Source organism: Eubalaena glacialis, chromosome 10 (assembly GCF_028564815.1).
Source record: "Eubalaena glacialis isolate mEubGla1 chromosome 10, mEubGla1.1.hap2.+ XY, whole genome shotgun sequence".
Classification (NCBI taxonomy): domain Eukaryota; kingdom Metazoa; phylum Chordata; class Mammalia; order Artiodactyla; family Balaenidae; genus Eubalaena; species Eubalaena glacialis.
Genome location: NC_083725.1, coordinates 83,891,184 through 83,913,564, shown reverse-complemented (window position 1 = coordinate 83,913,564; position 22,381 = coordinate 83,891,184). Strand labels below are relative to the sequence as shown.

The 22,381-nt window shown below is 42.8% G+C and overlaps 1 protein-coding gene across 1 annotated transcript; it reads left to right on the top strand.

The window, feature by feature from the left end:
• The first annotated feature begins 862 nt into the window (after positions 1 to 862).
• MRGPRX2 (MAS related GPR family member X2) lies at positions 863 to 11,637 on the top strand. Its single transcript, XM_061203746.1, is given in 6 exon segments — positions 863 to 1,034; positions 8,592 to 8,782; positions 9,964 to 10,046; positions 10,622 to 11,286; positions 11,289 to 11,525; positions 11,528 to 11,637. Coding segments are annotated over 6 exon segments (1,458 nt in total).
• Positions 11,638 to 22,381: the final 10,744 nt, after the last annotated feature.

Below are 22,381 nucleotides of genomic sequence, written 5' to 3'. Positions count from 1 at the left end.
AGTCAGCGAAATCCAGGCTCAGGACCCCTGGAAAGCCATCAGAAGAGGTCCTCATTATAGAGCTCCCGTAGGGTTAGAGTAGAAGCCATCAGAAGAACTCCCCTAGGGCCAGGGTGCTCAGGCAGGCTGGGGCGGCTGGGTCCACAGTCAGGGGCCTTCTAGCCATTGCTGGACATCCCTTAGAACACAAAACACGTGGAAATGCACTGGAATCTTCTTGTCACTGTCTTCACAAAGTATATAGAGGTATTTACAAACATCAGACTTACTAACATACTTTACCCATAAACCTCTGGTCCCAACAAGTAGCTCAAGCCCAACTCCAAGCATCCGTTCCTCCAGAGTCAGCAAGGCTACTGGGAGCTACTCTCCCCAGCCCTTTCCCTTTTCCTTTGCCTCCACACGCTTGCTACCAAAGGACCAGATGCCCGCTGCCTTTGTCCTGCATGCTCAGTTACCCTCATAGGGCCTGCATGCACACCCTGGAGCTGACACCAACTTCAGGGAAGTGCCTGACTCTATGACTCCAGCTCTGGATCCAGCAGAAACTCTCCAGAGACCTTCCAAGTCCTGCCCCTGCTTCTCCCATGGTCCTCACACACCTCCAAGGTCCCCAGACTGAGCTGTTACGAGAAGAATGGCGCCCTAATGAGGACCGGCAGAGATAATCCCCTCAAACTGCTGAAGGTGATGTGAAGGTCTGGGAATGAGGGCATGGATAGGAGTGACATACAGAACCAGGGACAGAAAGAAGAAAAGCAGAAATAGAGGCGGGCAGAGATAAACAGAGAGGGGACAAAGACAGCAAAAAACCTAGACAGAGTCAGAGACAGGCAGACAGGGAGAACCCATCCGGTGGGCAATGGTATGGGCAAAGAGTCATCACCTTGATAGCGACGCAAGAGGCTCCTTGGTCACATGGCCACCAGGGTCAGTCAAAGCAGCAGATTGGCTGCTGACCGACCCGGGAGTGGTCCAAGTGCCTCCAGTGGTCGGTGGTCGCAGCCTCAGACAGTGCCCTTTTTCTGAAAAAGGTGAGATTATCTTGCCCCAGCAAGATCACCCAAAGGTGAAGGAGTCAAAGGGAGGGCTTTGTGGTGAGGGGGAGGGGGCAGTGCCAGCACCAGGGCGGAGCCTACAGTTCTGTTCCCTGCTCTGTGTCTGACCTTGACACGGCACATGCCCTCCCTGACTCTCAGTTTTCCCAAATGCAGTGTGGTCGCTAATACCCCCTCCACCTGTGAGATCTGGGCATCTGTGAGCCTTGGAGAGAAACTGATGGAGTGAAAGAAACAAATGTGGGTCAGCACAATGTGGGGAGCTTCAGGAAAGAAAGGAACACCAAGGTATAGGGGCCACATGCCTTTCACAGCAGAGAGGTTGCTAGCACTGAATTGAATACGATCAGATCAAACAGGAAAAATCAACCAGAGTAGTACGCAGTTAATCCAAGCCTACCGACTACGCATACACGTGTGTCCAGAATGTAACCTTTAACAGGCACTGGGATTTTTGTCTGTGATGCTCACTCCTTATAATCAGTTCCTACCACAGTGCCCTGCACAAAGTAGCCATTCAAGAAATATTTGTGAATGAATTTATGTGATGCTTGGAGGAAAAAGAAATTCCAACGAGGAAAACTAGAGCATTGGTTGTCCCAAATTTTTCATTCCCAGAATCCCCCCAGACCATGTTCCCTGACAGCAGATCTGAACGGCTGACAGATGGAAGGACATGGTATGAAGGACCAGAAAGGAGCTGGCTCTCCCCACTCAGAAGAACCTGGCTGCAGGCTTCCCTGACCACTCAGCTGCTAGGAGCCCTGGAACTCCTGCCTCCATGATCCTCTGACTTTCTGAGGAGCCTAGCCCTTGTCTGAGCAAGAGCAGATTGACCTAAATGACAAAGGATGAGAAGAAAAGAATTCAATAAGCCTTCTTTCTCCTCTACTCCAGTAGAAAGTCAGCTCAGAACTGCCTTGAAGCAGGAGGTCCTTCCTGGAGCCCCTGACTCTGTAGTAAACTTCTGGTCCTCTGGCTGGGAGAGCCCTGGAGAAGTTGCTGCCTTATCTGGTGTTACCAAGAGTCTGAGAAGCCATGTGATTTCCTATTCAAGGACCATGGTTGCTCTCACAAGGGAGGCTCTGACCTCTTGCCCTCCTCAGCTCTCCCCAGCTTAACTCCTCTTTCCCTCGCTGAAGTCATATAACTGTTTCTCCTTCCATCCAACCAGTTCAGACTAACTTTGATCCAGTCCTCCAGCACCCCATGGCAGGGCCACCATAGATCAACCGTCATTCTGATTACGCACCCTTAGTCTTCCATCCCTGGTCAAGAAGAGACAAGAGGGACTTCCCTGTCGGTCCAGTGGTTAAGACTCTGTGCTCTCAACACAGGGGGCACGGGTTCGATCCCTGGGCAGGGAACTAACATTCCGCATGCCACACCGCACAGCCAAAAAAATAAAATAAAATAAAATACAATAAGGCTACAATCTTAAAAAAAAAAAAAAAAAAAAAGATGAAGAAGAAGAAGAGACAAGAGATTGGTGAAGCCCATTTTCCAAAGGGGTTTTTAAAGGAAGGATCCTGCAACCCAGGGACCTTTCTGTCCCCACCCCCAACCCCAGCGTATTCTGTGTCCACTTTCCTGGACCCCCCTGTGACTCTCTATGTCACTGTGGCCTGCTCCCCGACTCTCAACACACTGCTTCCCAAATAGTACAGGCATTGGGAAACTAACCTAAGTCAACTACAGGTACATTCTATTTCCCACAAGGGCTGGGCTTCTTAACTGTTGGGTACATTTTAAAGTGGATTTTAACCTGTCAAATTTTCTTTGCCTTCATTTTGTTTTGCTCTTCTATTGGCAGATGTTTCTCACAGTGAAGCTTTAAAAGTTCTCTGCCCAGAATGACTTCCCAGCCTTCACCTCTCCAAGTCATCTATTCAATCACTAATTCACTCATGCTTGCAGACACAAGTGTATGCACTGCAAAAAAAAATTGCTGAGCATGGGGTCAGGCACTATCCCAGGCCCTGGGACTCAAAGACATGTCTGTTACTCTCAAAGAGATCATAGTGCAGTGGGAGAAAAATCATGTCCTCAGATGCTTAAAGTCCTGTGTGATAAATGCTTTGATATGGACATATTTATGGCTGTGTGAGCAAAGGACAGGCCCAAATGAAATTCATTTCGGCAAAAATGGGACATTATTGGTTCAAATAACTGGGGGTCTGCAAGAGAACCTGGCTCCAGGCGTAGTAGGATCCAAGTTCAAATGACATCATCAGGATACTCTCCCTCTCCTGGTTTCATTGCACCTGCTTGGCTTTCAGTGGCTGGTGATAACTGCACGGAGTGGAATGAGAAGAGGCCCAGATCAGCGATGAGCCACCCCCCCCCCAAAATATGTATCTGTGCAAGCTCATGTAGTAAAATCAGCTACACACACACACACACACATACACATACCCTCCCCGCAACACGTACTCTCCAACAAAACTGTCCTTTATAGGGACTTTCTAAATGACACTGCCCTGCATTCTCAATTCTAATGGAAAGAATTCATAACACAAAATTTGGGGCCATGGAGAGGGGCCTACATTAATGAGTATATCACAATGATGAAAAGGGGAGCCTCCAGGAACCACTAAGGACCTAATGAATGAGAGTCATCCTGGGATCAAGTTTGGCCTCAGAGAGAGCCCCATTTGAGGTCTCCACTCTCTTTGGTACAAAACAAATCCAAGGAGAAGGGAGGGTACATGAAGGAAAGAAGCCTCCACAGGTACCAGGGATTTCATTTTAGATTCATCACAGCTGAAAAGCATCTCATTTTAAGGATAAGGAACTATGACAAAACAGGTTCCACAATTAATAATTATCGAACTGGATATATATTACATATTACAAAACAGCATAAATAGTTGTATACTTTGTATGCATGTATCATAGTATTCATGCAGTTGTTTCCATGTAGAGGTCTGACGAGAGATTTATAGTTTCATCTATATTCTATATATTCTCGTCCCAGCAGCCTGAGAGACTCTTCTGAAGTGCAGAGCTGATCAAGTTACTTCCTTGCTTAAATTCCTTAAATGGACCCCCTTTGCTCTCAGAAGGAAACTCATATTTCCTAGTATGACTACTACAAGCCCTGCATGATCTAGCAAGGGTAGAAGATAAAGTTTTAGGACAACCCAAAAGTGGGAAGTCTAACAGGGGTGCCCCATGAAAAATTGAGACTTCAAAGACTAAACCTTAGTGTTTTTCTCATTAGTGAGAAATAAAACCACCAAGAAATTGTTTGACCAAGCTTGGATGTGGGGGAAGAGAAATTTTCTCTTGAGAATTTGTAGCCACAAGACACATTGTGGTCCAAACTCACACAACCTGTTGTCTCCCTAAAACTTCAAATGACAGATGAGGTTTCTGGGGACATCCTGATAGATGAGAGCCATGTTGGGAAGTTTCCCGAGTCAATCAGCAAAAAACCCCCACAAGTCTTCTCTGGAAGAACTCAACTATAATTCAGACCTCAAGGAATTCCCACAAATAAAGTCCCAAGGAAAGTGAGCAGCTGATAGTCTAAAATTACAAACACACAAAGAAACAAGGCACCATATGAAAAGATAGAAGAAACAATAGACAATAAAATCAGACATAGATAGACTTTGGCATTGGAATTTTCAGATGGAGAATTATAATATTGCTATGCTTAAATAGGGTTAAAGACATAAAAGAGAATTGACAATGTGAGCCAGCATCAAGACCAAGCCAAAAGCTGACCAAGCAAATTTAAAAACAAAATCTCAAGTAGAACGTCTAGAAAATAATAATATAAAAACTGAATTTAAAATTCAGTGGATGAATTAAACAGAAGATTAGACACAGTGGAAAAGAGACCAGAAACTCAGAAGATCCATCTGTAGAAATTACCCAGAAAGCTGCCTAGGAGCCAGAGAGATGGAAAATAAGAAAAAGGTGTTAAGGGATATGGAGACTAGAAAGAGAAACACTAACATATGTTGAATGAAACTTCTAGAAAGAGAAAATAATAAAAATGATCATAGGAGCCAAGAAGTATATAGTGCTTACCATGTGTCCCTGTTCTAAACTATTATATAATTAACTCACTAATGTTCACAACAAACCTATAGGTAGGTCATAATGTCATCCCCATTTTACAGATGAGGAAATTGAAACATAGAGGAGTTACAACATTTGTCCAAGGTCACATAGAGATGCCAAGTAGCCTGGCTCCAGAGTTTGTGTTCTTAACCACCATGCAATATTTGAAGAAATAATAGCAGAAAATCATCCAGGAAACACCACAAACCCCAAACATGATATAAAGAGAAAGCCACCAGACACATTTTGGTGAAAGTGTACCACACCAGAGAAAAAGGAAAGCTCTTAGAAAGAAAAAAGGCAGATCACTGCAAGTGATTGGCAACTTGACTGATGGCCAGTCTCACAAGAGTAACATTGGCAGCCAAAGACAGTGGATCTTCAATGTGCTGGAGGACAGCAACTGTCACACTACGACGCCAGCCTGGAAGAACCCTCTAGAAAATGAGGGCGAAACAATGACATTTGCAGACAGAGAAAAACGAGGGCATTAACCACGCATAGACTCTCACAAAAGGAACTTCTGAAGAATGTATTTCAAGGAATGGAAGATATGAGATGTGAAATGCGAGGGTGAGCAAAAACATTGGTGACTATGGGGATACATTTGAACAAACACTGACTCTTTAAAACTATAATAAATGTTTAATTTCTTGGGAGGGGGGCCAAGAGAACAGAGTCAAAATAACGTACTGGAGCACAGTTGATTGGGAGGAAGGAGACAGAGGTTAAAGCTTTCTGAGGTCTTGGTGATGTTCATGAGGAGGGCAGACTTCTGGGGGCAGTTGTATAATTTGTCCACCACACCAAACAAAGTACAGGGCAAAGGAGGGGAATGCAAGCTGAAATACAACCTGCTGGTTAACCCTTGTGTCCAGGTGCAAGGTTGTAACTACAGAGCTAAAGCTGCCTTTAGACTTTGCATAAGTATGTTAAATAGCTACGGTAATTGCCTGGAAAATAGATGAATCATAAAACTTCCAGACAAGTTGAGCAGAAAAAAAAACATCCTCTGTAAAGCCAGTGACCTTCTGGACAGCACCAAAGAACTTCCTCTTCTCCTCCCATTTTTTGAGAAATCTTTAAAAAACGGGAAGGTTTAGAGACCTGTTCCTGATAATGTGGTGACTGTAATGACTGTTCACTAAACTCTCAGGGTTGCCGTCACATCTCTCACCAGCATAGCTTTGTGTAAAGACTCTTATGAGCAGCTTCCTTTTTGGGACAAAGTTTTGCTTGGGAGTGCCAATCATGCGAGAGCGCCACTTTCCTCACGCATTCTCGAACATTCAGTATCAAACTTTTGAATATTTGAAAATCTGAAGATGGAACTATCTTGGTAGAGTCTCAATTACCCTTTCTCATCAAGAGTACAGCATTTTTTTCTCATGTTTAACAAACATGGGTTTTGTAGGAACTGAGTTGGTCATTTTCTTACTAGGTTGTTAGGGTTCTCTCTTAGTAACGTGTTGGAGATATAGATAGGTATAGATATAGATATGGACATAGATATAGATATTTTTGTCCAAGATATGCATTATAAATACTTTTTCCCAGTTTGTTGTTTGACTTGCCTATGGTGGCCTTTTCCATGCAGAAAAATTATTTTTAATTTTCAATTATTTTTATTCAATATTTTTATTTATGACTTTTGAGTTTTGTGTCAGGGTTAGGAAGATCTTCCCCAAACCAGGGTAATAAAAGAATTTCCCCATGTTTCCTTCTAATTCTTTTTGCTTCTCTTATTTATATTTAAATACACAATCCATTTTAAAGTTAACATGGTGTAAGATATGAGGTATGATCCCTACAGTATTTTATTCTAGATGGCTTCCCAGTTGCCCCATGACTCTTATCAATTTACTATTTTTATTATTTTATCTCTACCTCCTCCCATTTGAAATGGCCTCTTTATCATATACTGGATTCCATATGCATTTATGTTTGATTCCTGAGACCCTCTGCCCTGCTCCAACAATCTCTCTGCCTGTTTTTATGTTAGAACCTCATTGTTGTATTCACCGAGGCTTTAGAATGTGTTCTAATTTCTTGTAGGGCTGATCAGTCCTCACTGATTTCTTTTTCTCTCCAGAAGCAGGTGAAGCTTCATTTTATTATAGTTTCTCACTTTTTTTCATACATAGGAAATCTGTTGCTTTCTGTAGAGTAATTTTGTCCCCAGCCACCTTTCTAAGCTACCTGTCTTTGCGGTAGCTTCTCATGTTGACTCTCTGGGGTTTTCCAGGTCTGATATCACACCATTCTCTCCAAAACCCACATCCTTCAATTTTCCAGCCTCACCGTCCCCTGGAATCATGCCTGTCAAGATCGGCCATGACTCCCTATTGTACATCCCAAGGTCAATTCTTGGTCTTCATCTTACTCAGTCTTTTGAGTAGGATTGATGCTATTGCTCACTCCCATCTTCTAGAACAGTTTTTCCGTTCTGTCTCTAGGATGCTCTCCTAGCTTACTCTTTCTTCAGTAGCTGATTTTCACTACTCTGTTGGCTGAGTCCTCCTCTTCTTCCAAGTCTCTGGAGGTTGGAGGCCCTAATGTTGAGTCTCAAACCTCTTCACGAACGCTCACTCCCAGGGTGAGCTCACCAGCTCCTGTGGAACATAAGGGGCATAGTCTTGTGTGTTGTCATCATCACATCTTCACTGCCTGGAACAGAGCCTGGCACAGCATAGGCACACAATAGTGTTGGGTAAAGGAGCACATGAGTGAATACACTTTTCTGATTGCTTTAAATGCTTCATAGTTAAGTTTTCAAAGGAAACAAGTAACTCAATTTGGTGGTAGCATGGGCACATGAAAGGAAGTCATAGGAGCTAAGACTGAAAATACTGGTTGGCTCTAGACAATCTAAAAATAATCTAGCTAACAAATATCATGATGTAGAGGGAGGAAGGTGACAGAGAGTGCATGTGGTGTGCTAAATTCCTTATCTTTCATAAGGGAACTCAATATATCCTGTTGTTGATATTGATAAATCAAAAATATAAATGTAGTTTTTTATTATATAAAACTACAATATTAACTTCTATAAGCATTAAGAATGGAAACTGGACATTGGTTGCTATTGGGGAATGAGATTTGGAGATCCTTTACATTTCATTTTATACACTTTGGTGTCATTTGAAATAAAATGAATGTGCACTTATTACTTCTGTGATTAAATTTTAAAAGATCAAGTGAGTCAGGCCACGCAGGGCCTTGTATGCCAAGCAAACTATTCTTTAGCTATGGAAGCTCATGTTGCTTGGTGGGTCAGCTTCCTGCACAGGCTCACAGGGGGCAGCAAAAGGCTTTGGGACAGCCATTCCTCACAGGGAAGGGGACCGGATTGGGTAGGATGGGTAGAGAGGCTGAGATAAGTGACTGGAGTCAGGGCAAATGAGAAACATTTCATGAGGTTTCTTGTCTCACTCATCTCCAGGATCTCTCATTTGCCAGTACCCCTCGTGCAGGAAATCACGGGGGCTGTCCAGCATCTTGATAAGCCTCCCTCGGTCACCAGGTTTCTCTCCTGCTACTGCAGGCACCTCCCCATCCAGAGGGTGAAAAAGCATTCTCTGCTGTTTGTCAATCCCAGGAAAGCTCTTTCTTTCCTACTCACCACCTCCAGCAAGAAGAATGGTGTTAAGGTAAGAGTTTGCTCAAGAACTATCTTCGATCAAAGGCAGATTTGTTTTCCCCTCCTTAGTCTACATGCTCATGAATTCATGTTGGGGTAAGGCAGGCAGGGAGCACGGGTACCCATCAGCCACAGTCGGGAGACATGAAGCTCCCGATGGAAGCTTTGGCTGCTGGTAGCTTGGACTACGGGAGAGTCAAACGGGATCAGCCAGGTTCTTTCCGCTTCCGTTCCATCTCCCTATATGCTCCCTTTCTCTCCAAACGTTCAAATCTGCAACTATAAGCAGAAATATTCTGCTAATTTTAATTTAGGGAGTGAGATGGCATGCTGGCGTTGCATTCCCAAACTAAATTGTTGTTACTAACCTCAGGTTTCACAGATTTGCTTGCTGTTCATTGTTTTTTCTTTTGCTTGTTGTATCCTTACATCTGGCATTGTCCCAGCAGAAAATACAGAGCACAATATAATGGGTCATTGAGGAGAGTTTAATGAGGGACTGGTTACAAAGGTGTGGGCACAGCTAAGGGGAATCTATAAAGGATGCTGAAGCCCCCCAAGACAAGTCTTCATAGGGCGCTGTTACCATTGCTGGGCCTAAAGGGGAAAAGGAAGGAGTAGTTACCAGAACTCAGGGAGGGCTCTGGCTGTAGCTGTAGTTGTCACTATGGCTGTAGGAAAGGGCCACCAGACAGGGGCTATGTCTTCAGGTAGACTAACACTGCCACTGCCAACTCACAGCCTGGTAGGGAGACAGCCAGGGAGTTAAAAAACCCAAATCACTCTCTTCCTGCCCTCCAGCTTCCTGTCAGTGTCTCCCTTCCTCTGGAAGCAAACGGGAGCCAGAGAGAGAGGGAGGTCATCAATTAGGCACAGAGACATTTCACGGGACGCAGAGAAGGGTACAGACGATGGAAATGAGACTTGATGGCAAATAGAGAAAACTTATCTCTTCTTATAGCCTCCTCACAGTCGCTATTTCCTGGGACTGGGTCAGTATCTCACTGTATCTCCTCAGTTTGTTTCTTTAACTGTTTGTTGGTTTGCACCTCTATCTGGTGTCACTTCTTTGGAATAATCTCTCACTATCATCAGAAATGCCTTGAGAATGGAATGTAATCGTTGTTTTTTTAAGATGGGGGTACACAGGTATTTATAAGGATTTTCAGTTTGTGATTTGGGCTTCTCTAGAAAGAAATCCATTATAAGAGTGACTTAAACTGTGTCCACCACACAGAGCTGGGCACTGGGGACACACTAATGCATGGAGAAAAGTACTGTCTGTCCTCACAAACTCACACACTGGGCCATTTCTAGCTCAAGAGGCCTCCTGACTCACTCGCACCTGTCATAGCAAAAGATCACATAACCTTCATAACCCTAAATCATGATCTCCTTTCTCCCTGATGGGTGCACTCCTCTCAGTCACTAAGATGGCCTGCACGTCATGCCTGGGGTTTCTGTCTTCCTGGCCCTAAAAGGTAATCTCTGTCCCAGGCAGAAGGAATGCTGAGCTCAGAGTCCTATTGTCACCCCCGCATAAACTGTCCAGATTTTTCTCCTCCTGCAGACATGACATGGCCTGGGAGGTTGAGTGGAGGTAACATTCCCATGTCAGTAGAGAGTCCGTGTTGCAGTAGAGAGAACCCAGGCATTTGAGTCAGAGAGAACTGGGTTTGAATCCAGGTTCCAGGTCTCCAGCGCTGTGTGGATTTCGGTAAGTATCTTAATCTCTGCAAGGCTCCAATTCCCTCCTCTGTAACACAGGGACGGTAATTCCCACCTTGTAGGGTGGCCATGAGGATCAATGATCACACAGCAGGTGTTCGCGTCTTGTTTGTGTTCCCAGGAGCACCAGTGGGGGGTTTCTGAGCTTGGATCCAACCACCCCCGCCTGGGAGCCGGAACTCACACCAGTGAATCGAAGTGACCAGGACCTTCCTCAGACTTTCAGTGTGGCGACCCTGACCCTGGTCTTGCTGATGATCATCATCGCCTTGGAAGGACTGGCGGGAAACGCAGTTGTGCTGTGGCTCCTGGGCTTCCACCTGCACAGGAATGCCTTCTCCATCTACATCCTCAACCTGGGGGAAGCCGACTTCATCTTCCTCTGCTGCCACATTATAGGTTCCCTGGAGAAGCTCATCACCTCCTGCCACTCCAGCTCCAGCCCCATCCCCAGTTTTTTCACCACTGTGCTGACCTTTGCCTACCTCACAGGCCTGAGCTTTCTCAGCGCCATTAGCACCGAGCACTGCCTGTCTGACCTGTGTCCCATCTGGTACCGCTGCCACCGCCCCAAACACTTATCGGCTATCATGTGTGCCCTGTTTTGGGCCCTGGCCCTGCTGCTGAGCACCCTGGAAGGGAAGTATTGTGGCTTCCTGTTAATGGACTTTAATCGCATTTAGTGTCGGGTGTTTGATTTCATCACTGCTGGGTGGCTGACATTCTTATCCGTGTTCCTCGCTGGGTGCAGCCTTGCCCTGCCGGTCAGGATCCTCTGTAGGTCCCAGCAATGCAGCTGACCAGGCTGTGTGTGACTACTGTGCTCACAGTTCGAGTCTTCCTCCTCTGTGGCCTGCCCTTCGGCATCCACTGGTTCTTCTTAATCTGGATTCAGGATGATTTGTTTGTGTTCCCCTGTCATCACTGGCTGGTGGCCTTGGGCCTGTCCAGCTGCACCAGCATCATCATTTACTTCTTCATTGGCTCCTTTAGGCAGAGGCAGCCAAAGAGGCGAGGACAGCAGACCTCAAGGTGGTTCTCCAGAAGGCTCTGGAGGACCTATCAGAAGTGGATGGAAGCAAAGGCACCCTACCTCAGGAAACCCTGAAGGCGTCAGGAAGCAGTCTGGTGTCCTGATTCAGAGTCTCTGCCTCAGTCAGACAAATGTGGCTTTGAGAGCCAATTTTCTCCCTATCAGTTTGGGAGGGTTTCTTAACTTCTCTCAGCCTCTGGACCCCTGATCTTAAAACGGTTAAAAAAGTAATAATTTGGGTAGTGAGGATTGAGTGAGACAGTGCCTGTTATACAAACACTGAGTGCAGTGTCTTAAGGACTCTTACCCAGGGGCCTTCACCCCATCCCCATGGGAGCTTCGCCAACTCTGGGGTCCAAGACTGTTTCCACTGTTGAAGAATCCCACCTTCAGCAGAAGTTGAAAGCAGTGCAAGAAAGGTCTTAAATTTCTTTGGTCACTACACTTGGTAGGGATTAACATTACATTTTTGACAAGTTTCTGTGGTCACTTTCTTACAATCTGTTTTGATACAATTAAAAGAATTAAAGTTCAATCTAGCCCCAAAGAGTAGTCTTTGATTTTGGCAGGCGTCAGAATGACTCCCTAGCTTGAATAAATGACTTAATGAATGAATAAATGATGAATTTTTAAGTCCAGCCTGTGCTAAATCTCCATTTACCAGATTTGAGTCACCATCTTTAAGTTTGTTGCCTTCACCATTTTCAACTTTTGCAAGCATGAAGTTAAGTTTTATAACCAGATAAATCAACATCAAAGCATATTTAAGGTTTGAGGTGGGTCGTCTTCCTGTGGTTTCCTTCCACATGCCCTCCAGTAGAATCCCAGGTGCACCCCTTCTCATTCCCGCCCCTTCGCCTTTACCCTGATTCTCCCTCCCTGGGGTTCATTAATCCTTCATGCAGGTTTCCAGTGGGTCTTACTAGACTCTGTTCTCCGAGGACAGGATGCATGTCAGATTTACCTTTTATTTCAAAAAGCTCACAACATTGATTTTAGTAATCTAATTGCACAAAAATATTTTTTGTTACTTGTTCTATAAAAATAATATATTAAGTTTAAATGTTGCATCTTTTAGTAATTTTTTTATTTTTTTAATTGAAGTACGGTTAAGAGAGAGTGATTGCACAGATCATTAGTGTATACAGGTCAGTGAGTTTTGGCGATAAATACCCATGTGATTGACATATACACACTACAATACATATAGAATAGATAACTAATAAGGACCTACTGTAGAGCACAGGGACCTCTACTCGATACTCTGTAATGATCTATATGAGAAAAGAATCTAAAAGAGTGGATATATGTGTATGTACAACTGATCCACTTTGCTGTAGAGCAGAAACTAACACAACACTGTAAATCAACTATACTCCAATGAAAATTTTAAAAAATAAATAAATACACACCCATATGACTAAAGCTCCAGTCAAAACATAACACATTTTCATTACCTCTGAAAAGTCCCTCATGTCCCTCCAAGTCATTCCTCCTGCCCCAGAGGCAACTATCATTTCCACTCTGTCACCAAAGATTAGTTTTGCTTGAACTTTGACTTCATATATTTAGACTCATACAATGTACTTTTTTTGTTCCTGCCTTCTTTCACTCAGCATAATATTTGGGGGATTTACTTATAACATTGCATTGCATATACCAGTAGTTCGTCCCCTTTATAAAGCTCAGTACTATTTCATTGGATGGGTGTCTACAGTTTATTTTCATATTGATGGATATATGTGCAGTATTCCACTTTTAGCTATTGTGAATAAAGCTGCTGTGAACATCCTTATTCAAGTCTTTTTGGGACATAGGTTTTCATTTCTCTTGGATAAATAACCTGAACTGAAATTCCTGGGTCACAGGGAGATGTATGCTTAACTCTATGAGAAATTGTCAAACTCTCTTCTAAAGTGGTTGTGCTATTTCCCATTCCCACCAGTGATGTATGAAACTGCCAGTCTTTTGAATTTTAGTGTGAAAAATTGAGATACCACTTCACGCTCATTAGTGTGAAGTGGTATCTCATTATGTTTTAATTTTCATTTCCCAAATGACTTATGAAATTGAGCATATTTTCATGTGCTTATTGGCTACTTGTTTTTCTTTGAAGTGTCTATTTACCTTTTGCCCGTTTTCATTCTTTCCCTTTTTCATTATTTATTTGTAGGAGTTTTCATGTGCTAAATATGAGTCCTTTGTGAGTTGTGTGTATTATAAATATTCATCTAGTTGGTGGTTTGCCTATTCATTTTTAATAGATTTTATATTTTAAAGCACTTTTAGATTTATAGAAAAATTTTGCAGAAAATACAGGGGGTTCCCATATACTCCCTCTCCCCATCCCCACTCCACTACACAGTCTTTCCTGTTACTAACATTTTCCATTAATGTGGCACATCTATTGATATTGATGAACCAATATTGACACATTATTATAAGCTGAATTCCATAGTTTACGTTAGGGTTCAATCTTTGTGTTGTAAAGTTCAATGGTTTTGACAAATGCAGAATATCATGCATCTACCATTACAGTATCATATAGAATACTTTCTCTGTCCCCAAAATGAATTGAATACCTAGCATATTAATCACAGTTATTTTAAATTCCCAGTCTGATAATTCCAAATATCTCAGCCATATTCTAAATTCTTATATGGAGAATCTTATGTGGGGAATCATATCTTACATGGGGAATCAATTGATTCTGTTGTTAATACTGATAAATTAAAAATTAGAAATATAAGTTTACTATTCAAATCTATAACCATTACTGATAGTAGAATTTAGAAAAAAAAAACTGAAACAAGTTGTTTCTTCTGGAGAATAGGACTCAGGAAGACTTTTACTTTTACCATTTAATTGAAACTTGCAAGAAATTGTAAACCTGTATGCGTTACTACTATGATGAAGAGAAAGGGTGGGATAGGCCATGGAGAAACTTGAATGACAAGTAAGGAGGGTGTGCTTTATTCTTGGCATTGCTGCCCAAACACACAGTTGGGCAGCAAAAGGCTCCACAACAACAATCCCTTGCAGGGACCAGCACTGAATGTGGTGGGGATGGGCAAAGGCTGAGAGACAGGAGAAGAGTTGGACCAAATGTTGAGAAACATCTCATGAGGGATCATGACTCAGAGAACTCCACACTCTCATTTGCCAGCAGGTCCCTCTACAGGAAATCACAGGGACTGTGCAGCATCTTGATAAGTCTCACTCGGGCACCAGGCTTCACCCCTGCTCCTGCTGGCACCTCTCCAAGGCAGAGAAGCATCCTCTAGAGATTGTCAATCCCATGAGACTTTTCCCTACATCATGGGTCAGCATGTCACCTCCAGCAACAAGAATGGAGGAAAGGTACATTTATCAAATATTTATTTCCAAAGCCAGTGTTGGGTTTTTCCTCTTAGTACCCATTCACATAACTCCACCTGGGGGTGGAGTATTCAGGAAGCCACAGGGGCTCCAACAGGAAAAGGCAGGAGACAGGAAGCTCCCTCCTGGCAACTCTGGGTGCTGCCAGCCTCAGCCATGAAGATCTGAATTGATGAACCAACACTGTTTATTAGACTTTATCCCCACTCTCCCCTCCTTCTCAATCATTCAAATGTGCTATCGTGGTGAGAGATCTGCTGCTGTCCTTAATTCAGGGAGCAAGATACGGCACATGCATGCATCCCAAAGCTAAAGTGATGTGAATAACCCAGCCATCTGTTTTACTTCCTTTTCAAATATTCTTTTCTTTTCTGTATCTCTCGGGCTCCCAGCAGAAAACAGATGGCCGAATATGTAATGATTAAAAAGAGTTTAATTAAGGGACAATTTACTAATATGAGATTAGGGAAAGTTACATGGGATGATGACCTCTCCCCACTGAGGAAAGTAACAGAAGGGAGCCGTAGCATCACTAGGCTTGAAAGACAAGGGAAGGAGAAGTTACTAGAACTCAGGGAGGGCTCTGGGCTGTAGCTGTAGTTGTCACTGTGGCTGTAGGAAAGGGCCACCAGACAGGGGCTACATCCCTGTATGTAGAGTCACATTATCACAGCCTGGCAGGAGAAAGCCAGGAAGCTAAAAATATCCCCAAATCGCTCTCCTCCTGCCTTCCAATCACTGTTAGTGTCTCCCTTCCACTGAAAGCAACCAGGAGCCAGAGGGAAAGGGAGGCCATCGTGAGACACAGAGAGATCTCCCAGGATATAGAGAAGGAAACAGAAGATGGAAATGAGATTTGATGGCACATGGAGAAAATCCACCTCGTCTTACAGCCTCATCATAGTTGGTATTTCCTGGGACTTTCTCTATCTCATCGTGATTGGATCAATCTCTCATTGTATCTCCGCAGTTTGTTTCTTTGACTGTTTGTTTGTACCTCTGTCTGTGTCACTTCTTTGGAATAATCTCTCACTATCATCATAAATGCCTTGAGAATGGAATGCAGATATTTTTTAAAGAGGAAGGAGTACACAGGGACTTATAAGTATTTTCAGTTTGTGATTTGAGCTTCTCTAGAAAGAAATTCATTATAAGATTCACTTAAGAGAGAAGTTACTAGGACTGGACTGGTGCCTCCAAGGCCTTAGACACCAAGGCTCTTTTAAATTGCTGCTCCCATCTGTAGAGAGGTGTAGAGAGGTGACTTTGTCCTTGAGGTCCTGCGTAGCTCCTGGACACATCAGCATTCCATCCAGAGGAGAAGAGGAGGAGGAAACGCACAACCCAGGAGTTGGTTACATCACTTCTGCTCACCTCCCATTGGTCAGTGCCTAATCACATGCTGCCATACAGCATTAAGGGAGGCTGGGATAAGGATCCTTTTTCTGGTCTAAAACTCTGGGAATTATTATGTGAGAGAAGAAGAAATGGATACTTGGAGCCACTAGCAGTTTCTGCGCCTCTGAATCTCACATTCTGAGCTCACATGAATATTTTTTCCTGGGGGCTCCTTCCATAATAAATGATGTGGTGAAGAACAGTGGAAAAGCCTCAGGCAGGGCTCGAGGAGCCCAGAGCTGGTATTGGACCTGCTATACACGATGTCATCTCAGGGAAATCCTTTGACTCTTTAAGCCTTGGCTTCGTCCTGTGTTAAATGGGAGCATTATAACAGGTAGTCTCTAAGGGACATGTGCTAGATGCTGAGGATACAATAGTGAACAACAACAACCAAAAAAACCCAGGCAGATCTAGGTGTTACTGAGCACTGACTTTAACAAGGGAGATTTAAAAAACCCCAAAAGACATACACTTAAAAATTAGAGCTGCAACCTGCGTTCAGTGCCATGAATAAAAAGTACATGGTGAAGAGCGGCCAAGATGGCGAAGTAGAAAGACCCTGAGCTCACCTCCTCTCACAAGCACACCAAAATCACAACCATCAGTGAAAAAGACTGCAACCTACCCGAAAAAGATCTTCTACAACTAAAGACATAAAGAAGGAACCACAACGAGATGGGTAGGAGGGGGAGACTCACGATATAATCTAATCCCATACCCGCCAGGTGGGTGACCCACAAACTGGAGAATAATTATACTGCAGAGGTTCTCCCACAGGAGTGAGAGTTCTGAGCCCCAAGTCAGGTTCCCCAGCCTGGGGGTCCAGCACTGGGAAGACAAGCCCTCAGAGCATTTGGCTTTGAAGGCCAGCAGGGCTTAATTGCAGGAGCCCCACAGGACTGGGAGAAATAGAGACTTCACTCTTAAAGGGTGAACACAAAATCTTACATGCACCTGGACATAGGGCAAAAGCAGTAATGTGATAGGAGCCTGGGCCAGACCTACCTGCTGGTCTTAGAGAGTCTCCTGGAGAGGCTGGGGTGGGGGTGGGGGGGTGGGGGGGTGGGGGTGGGTGGGGGGCGAGGGTGGGGTATGGCTGTGGCTCACCCTGGGGACATAGACACTGGTGTCAAACATTTTTAGGAACATTCAACTGCATGAGCATTGCTGCTGGTGGCTGATATCTTGGCTCATTAGCACCAAGACTGGCCCCACCAAACAGCCTGTAGGCACCAGTGCTGGAATGTCTCAGGCCAAACAACTAATTGGGCTGGGACACAGCCCCACCCATGAGCAGACAGGCTGCCAAAAGACTTCCAGAGCCCACAGCTGCCTGTAGACATGCCCCTAAGCATGGCCTTGCCCACCAGAGGGCCAAGACCCAACTCCACCCACCAGTGGGCAGGCACCAGACACAAGAAAACTACAATCCAGCAGCCTATGGACAGAGTCTGCCGACAGTAGGCCAGACCCTACCCTCAGGCCAGCTGGGCCCTGGCCCTGCCCACTAGCAGACAAATGCAACCTTTGGGATACCCTGGACCCCATACCCATCTGTGTTAGGAACTGGCCCCCTAACATCAACGATCTGAAACAAGCTCTGGGATCCCTGGGTCCAGCAGCCAGACTCCAGGAACCAGCTCTGCCTGCCAGTAGCCTGGCACTAACCCCAGGACCTGGCTTCATCTGCCAGTGGGTGGGCAGCAGTGCCAGAGTCTTCAGGACCCTGACTCCTCCCACCAGTGAGGCAGCATTAGCCCCAGGGCCACCTAGGATCCAGCAACTAGCCACCTCATCACCAGGCACCAGTAAACAGTAGCCAGCAGCATCCACACAAGGCAGGGCCTGGCAACCAACCAGACTAGAGGCCAACCAAGCCCACCAGACTGCCCATATAGTCAGCCCACCACAACAGAAGGACCCCTGCAGCCCTCTTAGGGGAAACCCCTAGAGCATGTAGCTTGGGTGACAAGAGGCGAGTACACCGCTGGGGCGCATAGGACGCCTCCTACAGGAGGCCACTTCTCCAAGGTTAAGAAATGTAACTAACCTACCACATACATAAAAACACAAGTAGCAACTTACACAAAATGAAGCAGCAGAGGAATATGTTCCAGACGAAGGAACAAGATAAAATCCCAGAAGAAGAACTAAGTGAAGTGGGGATAGGCAATCTACCTAAGATAGAGTTCAGAGTGATGATGAGTATTACTGGTTGTAGGTTTTTCCCTTTTATCACTTTAAATATGTGGTGCCACTCCCTTCTGGCCTGCAGGAGAATGGATGCACAGAGTGAGAAGTTAGAAGTTTTTAACAAAAAGTTAGAAAATATAAAGAACAACCAAACAGAGATGAAGAATACAATAACTGAAATGAAAAACAAACTAGAAGAAATCAATAGTAGACTAAATGATACAGAAGAATGGATGAGTGAGCTGGAAGACTGAGTAGTGGAAATCACTGCTGCTGAACAGAAAAAAGCAAAAAGAGTGAAAAGAAATGAGGACAGTTTAAGAGACCTCTGGGACAACAACAAGTGCACTAATATTCAGATTATAGAGGTCCCAGAAGGAGAAAAGAGAAAAAAGGGGCCTGAGAAAATATTGAAAGAGATAACAGCTGAAAACCTCCCTAACCTGGGAAAGGAAACAGTCCCCCAAGTCCAGGAAGCACAGAGCCTCATACAGGCTTAACCTAAAGAGGAACAGAACAAGATACATTGTAATCAAAATGACAAAAATTAAAGGTAAAGAGAGAATACTAAAAGCAGCAAGGGAAAAGCAACAAATAACATACAGTGGAACTCCCATAAGGCTATCAGCTGATTTTTCAGCAGAAACTCTGCAGGCCAGAAGGGAGTGGCACCATATATTTAAAGTGATAAAAGGGGAAAACCTACAACCGATAATACTCTACCCAACAAGGTTCTCATTCAGATTTGATGGAGAAATCAAAACCTTCACAGGCAAGCAAAAGCTAAAAGAATTCGGCACCACCAAACCAGCTTTACAACAAATGTTAAAGGAACTTCTCCAGGCAAGAAAGAAAAGGCCATAACTAGAAACAAGAAAATTACAAAATGAGAAAGTTCACCAGTAGGCAAACATACAGTAAAGGTAGGAAATCATCTACACACAAATTTAGTAGGGAGGTTAAAAGACAAAAGCAGTAAAATCATCTGTATCCACAATAAGCAGTTAAGGTATACACAAAACAATTATATGTAAAATATGATTCCGAAAACAGTAATCATGAGGGGAGGAGAATACAAATGCAGGATTTTTAAAGTGCATTTGAAATTAAGAGATCAGCAACTTAAAACAATCATATATATATATACACACACACATATATATACATATATATACATACATATATATGTATGTGTATATATATATACATACATATATATGTGTATATATATATATACACATACATATATATATGTACATATATATAGACTGCTATACAAAAACCTCATGGTAACCACAAACCAAAAATCTATAATAGATATACACACAAAAAAGGAAAAAGAATCTAAACATAACACTAAAGACAGTCATCAAATCACAAGAGAAGAGAAGAAAAGATGAAAGGGGGAAAAAGACCTACAAAAACAAATCCGAACAATTAACAAAATGGCAATAAGAACATAGATATCGATAATTACCTTAAATGTAAGTGGACTAAATGCTCCAACCAAAAGACACAGACTGGCTGAGTGGATACAAAAACAAGCCGTGTATACATGCTGCCTGCAAGAGACTCACTTCAGATCTAGAGACACATAAAGACTGAAAGGGAGGGGATGGAAAAAGGTATTCCACACAAATGGAAATCAAAAGAAAGCTGGAGTAGCAATACTTGTACCAGCCAAAATAGACTGTAAAATAAAGACTGTTACAAGATGCAAAGAAGGACACTACATAATGCTCAAGGGATCAATCCAAGAAGAAGATATAACAATTGTAAATATATATGGACCCAACATAGGAGCACATCAAAGTATACGGCAAATATTAACAGACATAAAAGGAAAAATCAACAGTGACACAATAATAGTAGGGGAATTTAACACCTTACTTACATCAATGGACAGATCATCTAGACAGAAAATCAATAAGGAAAAATAGACCTTAAATGACACATTAGACCAAATGGTCTATAGAAAGCATTCCATCCAAAAGCAGCAGAATACACATTCTTTTCAAGTGAACATGGAACATTCTCCAGGATAGATCACATCCTAGGCCACAGAACAGGCCTCGGTAAATTTAAGAAAACTGACATCATATCAAGCATCTTTTCCGACCACAGCACTATGAGATTAGAAATCAACTACAAGAAAAAAATGCAAAAAACACAAACATTTGGAAGCTAAAAAATATGCTACTAAACAACGAACGGATCACTGAAGAAATCAAAGAGGAAATAAATATCTAGAGACAAATGAAAACAAAAAACAAGATGATCCAAAACCTATGGGATGCAGCAAAAACAGTTCTAAGAGGGAAGTTTATAATGATACAAACTTACCTCAGGAGTGTATCACCTCACAACAGTCAAAATGGCCATCATCAAAAAGTCTACAAACAATAAATGCTGGAAAGGGTGTGGAGAAAAGGGAACACTCCCACACTACTGGTGGGAATGTAAATTGGTACACCCACTATGGAGAACAGTATGGAGGTTCCTTAAAAAACTAAAAATAGAGCTACCATATGATCTAGCAATCCCACTCCCGGGCATATATCTGGAGAAAACCATGGTTTGAAAGGATACATGCACCCCAAAGTTCATTGCAGTGCTGTTTACGATAGCCAAGACATGGAAACAACCTAAACGTCCATTGACAGATGAATCGATAAAGATGTGGTACATATATACAATGGAATATTACTCAGCCATTAAAAAAATGAAATAATGCCATTTGCAGCAACATGGATGGACCTGGAGATTATCATACTAAGTGAAGTAAGTCAAGACAGAGAAAGACAAATATCATATATATCGCTTATATGCAGAATCTTAAAAAAATGATGCAAATGAATTTATTTACACAACAGAAACAGACTCATAGACTTAGAAAACAAACTTATGGTTACCAAAGGGGAGAGGTGGGGGGAGGTATAAGTTGGGAGTTTGGGATGACATACACACACTACTACATTTAAAATAGATAACAAACAAGGACCTACTGTATAGCACAGGGAACTCTGCTCAATATTCTGTAATAACCTAAATGGTAAAAGAATTTGAAAAAGAATAGATATGTGTATATGTATAACTGAATTACTTTGCTGTACACCTGAAACTAACACAACATTGTTAAATCAACTATACTCCAATATAAAATTTTTTTAAAATTTAAAGCACTATATATTGGTCAAAATGCTTTTGGTTGGGAAGGAAGACAAAAAAAAAAAAACTTACCTCAGGAAAAAAAAAATCTCAAATAAACAATCTAACTTTACACCAAAAGCAACTAAAGAAAGAAGAACAAACAAAACTCAAAGTTAGTAGAAGGAAAGAAATCATAAAGATCAGAGCAGAAATAAATGAAATAGAGACTAAAAAAAAATAGAAAAGATTAATGAAACTAAAAGCTGGTTCTTTGAAAAGATAAACAGAATTGATAAACCTCTAGTCAGACTCATTAAGAAAAAAGGGGAAAGGGCCCAAATCAGTAAAATCAGAAATGAAAAAGGAGAAGTCACAACTAACATCACAGAACTACAAAGGATCATAAGAGACTACTACAAACAACTATACACCAATAAAATGGACAACCTAGAAGAAATGGACAAATTCTTAGGAAGGTACAATCTCCCAAGACTGAACCAGGAAGAAATAGAAAATATGAACGGACCAATTACCAGTACTGAAATTGAATCAGTAATTTTAAAACTCCCAACAAACAGAAGTTCAGGATCAGATGGCTTCACAGGTAAATTCTACCAAACATTTAGAGAAGAGTTAACACCCATCCTTCTTAAACTATTCCAAAAAATTGCAAAGGAAGGAACACTTCCGAACTCATTCTATGAGGCTGCCATCACCCTGATACCA